Raw genomic sequence first — 7,429 nt, 5'->3', positions numbered from 1 at the left:
TTATGAATTTAGTAGCATGTTTTATTAATATTTTGACAATTTGAATGTTGTTTCAGCGTATAAAATATTGCTAAAAAATTAAACAAAGGGAAATTCGAATATATTATTAATTGTGGTTATACTTGTCGCTAAATTTGAATATTTTCAGCAATATATTGTACTTTCATTTACGACTAAAAGTATGTATTTTTAGTGATAATTAATTAGCCGCAATAAAGAAGGACCTTAAATGTGCAAACATGCTTATTTAGATTTTAGGAGATAGATTTTATAGCCATTATAATCGGCGCTAAATAATTGTCTTTAGACCCTATTACTTTTAGTGGTAATTCAATTAAATTTAGCGGTAATAAAGAGACGCTAAAAGGTGCAAACTAAGCCATTTTAAAACGCATTTAGCAGTTACTTTAAGTGCTGCTAAACAATTACCGTTAATGAATGCGATTTTTAGAGGCAATAAAAACCCCTTTACCAGTACTCCACTAAATAGCCATTAACGAATTTAGTGAATTTAAATCGTTAAAGTTTAATGACAGGTAAATGTTTTAGCGGTAGTCGATATTGCCGCTAAAGACCTATTTGTTGTACTGTATAGAGTTCTTACAATTAAATTCAACGGTTTTTCTAATAAGCGAATTTTAAGCTAAACATGAAATATAAAGAATTTACACTGATAATTCATCGTAACACGTCCAAAGGACAGAGTAGATGTTTGGACATAAAAATGTGATATTTGGAAAAAGCTGGAAAAAAAAAAAGATATTTGGAAGTTAAAAAGTTGTGTTTGGACATAAGTTTATCTCGGAAAAGAAATAGAAATTTTGTGAGTGGAAATTTTTTTTACTTGTAAAATTGGTCAAAATCATGTCTTAAAATTTGAAACTCATCTTCAATTTTTTTTTTTTTTTTTTGAAAAATCAATCTAATCTAATGTAATATATTTTAAAATTTCTTTTTTGAAAAAAATATTCCTGTCCAAACGGGCCCTATAGTCTTAGATTACTTAACCGATTGGGTTTCTTACGTAAGTAGATACATTAGCAAACATTTAAACGAATCCAAAGTTTTCGCAATTAAATCATTGTACCTCTTTGAGAAACAAAGAAAACACTATTATTGTAGGGTATTGGCACTTTTCTCCCTATTTTGTGCTGATCTTTAACTTTTGTCCCTCGTAACAAATACTTTCTCTGTTTTAATTTATGTGAATCTATTTTCTTATTAGCTCGTGCAGAATGACTTTTTTCTATAGATGAAAAATAACTTATTTTTATACAATGATTTATAGCTATAAGTTTAAAAGTTTTCTCCATGTCCAGTCAAATGGGTTCATATAGTATTCTTTTTCACGGCGCATAAATTTATATTTTTATAACATAATAATTCACAAGTTAAATCTTATAGCTTTAAAAAATATATGTCTGACAAAATTTAAAGACTTAGCTTATTTAAAGGGAAAAAAATTAAAAATCAATCCATTTGAAGCAAATCGTACAATTTCTTCAAAAGGAGAACTGCAATTATTGTACCCTGTTCAATTTATACTTTAAGAGCAACCTAATGTGATAAGAAGACATAAAGAAATATTTAGAAAACAATTGACTATAAATTGACCATCACTCTCTTTCTCAGTTTCTGCAACTACTAGTAGTATAGTTAAGCTTGTATAGTAAGTCTCTTCAAATACCCATGTAGAATTTAGCTTTGATTCAGTTCTTGATCATCATCATTGTTATTGTTAATATTATGTGTTTGAACTTTGAAGATGAGGTGTGTTTGGAGTATGGAGAGGACACAATCAATGTGGAATGCCACCCATGGAACTTGTTTTTCATACTAATTCTAGGAAAGTCATTTTTCTTATCTTTAAAGAACTTGGTTTTCTAGAGAAATTATCTTTTAAAATTTTTGACCAACTTAACAAGAGAAAATTGGAAACATTTTCAGAAAAATGTTTTTCTCCATTCTGAACACACCCTATGCTATCTGCGCAAAAAGCAGTATAAAAGAGAGTGTAAAAGTAGTAGATATTGTTAGTTGTATGATAATGTAGTAATTTGCTAGACTTGGAGAAAGTAAAAACCTCCCATTTAGCTAGATGATTGACTGAAATTGACCAAAGTATCTCAAACCAGTGTAAATCAATTAGGTTGATTTTCCTCTTAATTCTTTTCTTCTCTGCTGTCATTTGTGAGTCTGTGACCTATTTGGTTTGATTACAGATCAACAAGCATAGTAAATGCACTAACACTTGACAACTACATTAACATCTGGTTGCATTAGTAGTAAAAACAACCTACATTTTTCATGTCTCACAACATAGGTTTGCTCTCAATAACTCCTGCATACATATTGTTTTACCTAGTAACACTTTTACCTTAGTGTTGTTATTTTAGTAACACTTTTACCTTAGTGTTGTTAATTTGTTCTTACTTGTGTGTAGACTTCGGAGGCTATTCCAGTGGTGATTAGTATAATTGACAGTAGAGTTTGGCTATATGGGAAAGACAATTCAGGTTTTCGGATTCCCTTATCTTGTGTCTGCAGAAGTGGTCAAGTTATTCTTAGAGAAACATACAGGAAATGAAACTGTGTATTCATTGGAGGTTAAACAGTCAAAAAGAGGACCTAGAGCATTTGCCATAGTTCAGTTTACCGACAGCAGAAGCGCCGAGATTATCATCAATTTGGCTAGTCAGAGGCTGGATTTTGGTTCTTCTTATTTGATGGCTTGGGAAATAAAAACTGATATTGTCAAACTGAGGACGTATGTGCAGCGCACGGATGGCATAACTTTGAATTTTGGATGTCAGATATCAGATGACAAGTTTGCAGTGTTGGGAAGTAGTAGACAAGTTTCAATTGAATTTGACGTTGGATTGAAGAGAATTTACTTCCTTTTATCTTGTGGTTCAGTTGATTATAAGCTTCAGCTCTCATATGAAAATATATGGCAAATTGTGCTTCATCATCCATATGGTCAGAATGCTCAGTTTCTCCTCATACAGGTAAGTATTTCAAACCTTTAGCTATTCTTTTCATCCGTGCTGGTCTTTGTGACTATTTGATTATTGGTTGAATGGTACACAATACTTTCTCATGTATTGTTTGTTGAGGCAAAATCATTTCTGAATACCTGTTGTGCATGCAAAAGAGTTAGACACATACCAGCTTTGTGTAGTGTTTCAGAAACTTTCTAACCAATGATGATGATAAGTAGGAGGCTAGCTACTGTGAGTATGGGCTGTATTATTTGCAATCTCTATGTGGTTCACTAAAATATCCCTGCAGCCTCTTAATTTCCTTTATGGAAGAAGGCCTTAGTCCACAAACATATCCTTGTAGCTTCTTGACTAAATTTGCTCAAAAGGCTATGATCACAAAAGCCAAAGCTTTCACTGGTTAATGAATAATCATAGTATGTGCTAAAGATTGGCTTTAGAGACAAAGATTTAAAAAAACAAGGTTCTCTATCCCAAAGAAAAAAGATCTAACAAGATTTTATGTCGCAGCAAGAATTTGCAGCTATTTCTTGAGCTTTGATATTGTGCTATTTAGAATCTGAAAGTGTAGGAAATTGATAGTTTCAATCTAGGCTAAATATGCAGATAGCCACTCAAAGTTGGCACGAAATGCCAATTAGACGCTAAAACTTTACTAGTGTCCAGATATCAGACAAAGTCATGTGGATTTACTTTCTCTGTTTAGCTTCGGAGGGTGTTCTCTGTACTTTTACTGTAGCTTCTTTCTAAATTTTTTTATGTGTTAACTGTTTTATTGTCACGACCCAAATTACAGATCGTGCGGGCACCTATCTTATTGCTACCTGATAGGCGAACCCTTACCAACCAAATCTCTTTGTAAATTTGTTTCGAAAGCAGATGTAACCAACATTAGCAAATAAAATGAACATTACGAAGACATTCTTTATTTATTTAAAACAATTCAACTTTCCCAAGGATCTAGTCTAGACAGGTACAAGAGCTTCTAAATTACAGAGAGATAACACAATTTAAAGACACAGCTTCCGCCTTCGGAATGAGATGTACAGAAGCTGTAGGAAGATATCTGCCACTTCAACTAATGAAACCTTCAAGCAACAACCTGAAACACATCTACACCCCAAAGGATGTAGCAAGAGTAGTATCAGTACACCACACGTACTGGTAAGCATCATAGGTCGACTAAGAATAGTTCACGCAACACATAAAATCAAACACAATAAATAGATGGGTACAGTCGTAACACCTTTTTACATTCTACCCATACTTAACCAGTTTTGACATGAACATTCCCGTATCCTATTACCAAGTCAATGCAACACTAGAAAGTAAGGACCAACAGACAACGACAGTTACAGTCAAGACAGACTCCTGGACTAATTAAACCCCGGTAATTTATAAGGACAGACCTCAACCTCTCTATCAACCAACACTCAGTGGGACCACTAATTCTTGCCTTTTTCTCCTTACTTTAACATACTCGTAATTTAACGATTAGGCTCAATCAACACACCACCCGCAATGGACACCTGACTCAAACCACTTATCAAATATCAAGTAAAGCAATGCAGCCAAAAAGCCATGACCTGCAGGGGACCCATGGTGTCCATGTACCACTCGTTCCGGAACTGACCTCGGATCACGAGCCCATAACTAGGCCACATCCTTACCCCTGTCAAATGTGCCTTTTCATATTTATATGTTCTTTCTCATCTCAATGTATTTCTGTTCCGACAATCAATAAGGATCACAAACAATCAATATATCAATCTCAAGAATACAAGTCACCACGTCATAAGTCATAACAAGACTTAAGAACCCAACCTCCTAACACTGTGGATACTCCACGAAGATACATACAATGAGAATACAAGTCATCACATAACAGCCCTACCCAGACTCAGACTCGACTCATCAATAACATGAATAACGAATCACCCCGAATCAACAAGAAAGTAAATACTGACGATTTCCGCATGCTCCGTACATAGAATGATGACAACATGAATACCCAATGAGGACACTTACAATTTTGTACAGGTCGCCCCCACCCATAATTCAACAAGACTCTATCATGGCCAACTTGGTAAGTGCACATACCCCACTATGCTAACTAGATCAATGACAAAACCATATTCACTAATTTTCTTCCCTTTTTGGGCTTATCAACTACACATCTTGGTTGACTTATTCACTTAATGGCATGATGCCCACATAAATCAGCATTTAACTTAAACTAAACAATATCCAACCGAACTCCGCGTCCGAAGACCTAATCATGCTTTCTCCCGTCAATTCTATAGCATATATACGATTTACTAATCAAAGTCTAACTCAAGTAAACCATAACCTACCTCGTTGCCGAGCAGCTATCACGAACGTTCATGGAATATCCACCATCCCGTCTTTGAGACGGAAACCGTGATAGAGAAATCTTTAAGGAAGATCACACAAAGGATGTTTGGAGGGCTACTTTTCCTAGTCAACAAGTGTTTTACTCTGGGAATACCCTAATGACGGCTTAGAAGAGGGGTTTTGTGGACAAAAGGCGTTAATTCGGAAATAAGGTCATTAAACGCGGGTACTGGTCTGTGCATACCGCTGCAGTGGACTGATCGTCTGCTCCAGCGGGCTCCCTATGGGTGTCGTTTACCCGCTGCAATGAGGACATCCTCCCCGGGGCCCACAACTCTTCAACTCTCATCTACTTCAATTACGATCAAACATTAAACTTAAAACTCCCCCGTGGACCAATCTTATGACGATACGCTTGGTTTCCATACACGGGCTGCGGCAGGTCCAATAACCACCAGGCTGGTTGTTACATTTATCCTCTTTGGTATGCAGTACTTGTAACTTATTTGCACTGAGGAATTTCCACATTGCATTAGCTGCATCATGACACAGAATGCAGCAACCATATATCTTTGATGAATCATAGATGCAAGCAGTCACTGCTAATAACAGTAGTATAAAAGGCAACTAAAACTCTGTTAATATCTTTGGCTGTAATGTACTTTTGTCCAAATTTACCATATTGTGTTCTTTTAGTGTTCGATCAGTAATTGGAGTTTAGCTTTGCAAGTAAAGTTATTTTTTTAATTTGGTGGTTAGATTGTTCATAAATAATTTTTCTCAAAAAGACGGTTCACTAAATAATAAGGGAATCTGTAGGTATGTTGTAAGATTTAACATCAATATGGCTCTTCATTGTCCATTCAATAATTACAGAATTTCTGTACAATTTAACATCAAGATATTGAAAGTACAAGAGGGGGGGTGAATTGTAAGCCTGTTAAAAAAAATCTAGTCGACTACTGTTGGGTGCCAGTCGACTGATAGCGAGACAGACTTTTGCAAAATTATCAGTCCTTCGATTTGCACAAGTATAAAACACAATAAATAGTAAGGGTGCAGAATATAATATGAGAGCAATAAAATAAATGACACCAGAAATTTTTATACTGGTTCGGAACCAATGTGGTATCCTAATCCAGTCCCCTTGGGTTGCAAGGAGGTTATCTCTTTAAGCTCTTTGTAGTTTGAGTTGAGTACAGCCTTTGTGGTTTTCCTCGTTCACCACCAACGTTTACAAGTTTGGTTTTCACTCGCTCACCAACAACGAACAAGGGTTGGTTTTGACACGCTCACCAATAACGCACAAAGTTGGTTTTTCACTCGCTCACCAACAACGACTCTTTGGTTTTTACTCGCTCACCAAAGAAACGAACAATGACACAACCGCTCAATACAAAGCCTCACCAACTATACTATATCTCTCCTCTCTTTTTTGTTTACACAGTAAGTCACTCAGGATTACAATGCTTATGAAAAGTAGAGCAAAGAACTTGAGAAGGTTGAGACGAAAGTATAAGTGGCTGCGTGAATCATCTCGCTTTGCTTGCTCCTATTTATCTTTGGTTCATTTGAATTTGACCGATGTAAGAATCTCTTTCTGTAGTAGTGATACGATCCACCAAATCTCTTTCCATAAAATTGATTACTTACTTGAATAGCTTCTACGGGCTTGAACTTGGACATCCTTGTCTCATTAAGAGAGAATCTTTATTTAAGGAATGATAATTGTACTCATTCCTTTAATAACTTAGATCTGTGCTGCATTGCCCTTCTTTGATTGCCTTATGTTGACTTGTAAAATATTCCAAGTAGAATAGATGCCAGCAATAACTTAGTACCAAACTTTCCTTTTTTGTCCACTTCTTCTTAAATAGATGCCGAGCAATAGTTTATTTCCGTTTGCCTGCCTTGAGCCACAACTCTTATTTACTTTCCTTGAACACATGGATTTTCCAAGATATAGAATATAATAAAATATTCTTTCATAATTGATGGTAGTAATTTGAACACCCCAATCTTCCATTCTTGATTATGGAAAATAGAATCTTTTTCAATAAGCGATATTCACT

At 35.2% G+C, this 7,429-nt stretch overlaps 1 protein-coding gene across 2 annotated transcripts in view; it reads left to right on the top strand.

Moving 5' to 3' along the window:
- Window positions 1–1,549: 1,549 nt before the first annotated feature.
- LOC132036523 (probable RNA-dependent RNA polymerase 1) overlaps window positions 1,550–7,429 on the top strand; it is a 31,603-nt gene continuing 25,723 nt past the window's right edge. For both annotated transcript variants that reach the window (XR_009409600.1, XM_059426876.1), the window contains exons 1-2: window positions 1,550–1,669; window positions 2,444–3,008. Coding sequence is in view for 1 of the 2 variants with exons in the window: in XM_059426876.1 (XP_059282859.1) it covers window positions 2,499–3,008 (510 nt within the window). In the remaining variant the exon portion in view is untranslated. The remainder of the gene's footprint in view (window positions 1,670–2,443; window positions 3,009–7,429) is intronic.

The sequence above is a fragment of the Lycium ferocissimum genome, chromosome 11 (assembly GCF_029784015.1).
Source record: "Lycium ferocissimum isolate CSIRO_LF1 chromosome 11, AGI_CSIRO_Lferr_CH_V1, whole genome shotgun sequence".
Classification (NCBI taxonomy): Eukaryota; Viridiplantae; Streptophyta; class Magnoliopsida; order Solanales; family Solanaceae; genus Lycium; species Lycium ferocissimum.
The sequence above is the reverse complement of the archived record's forward strand: the minus strand, read 5'-3'. Positions and strand labels throughout refer to the sequence as shown.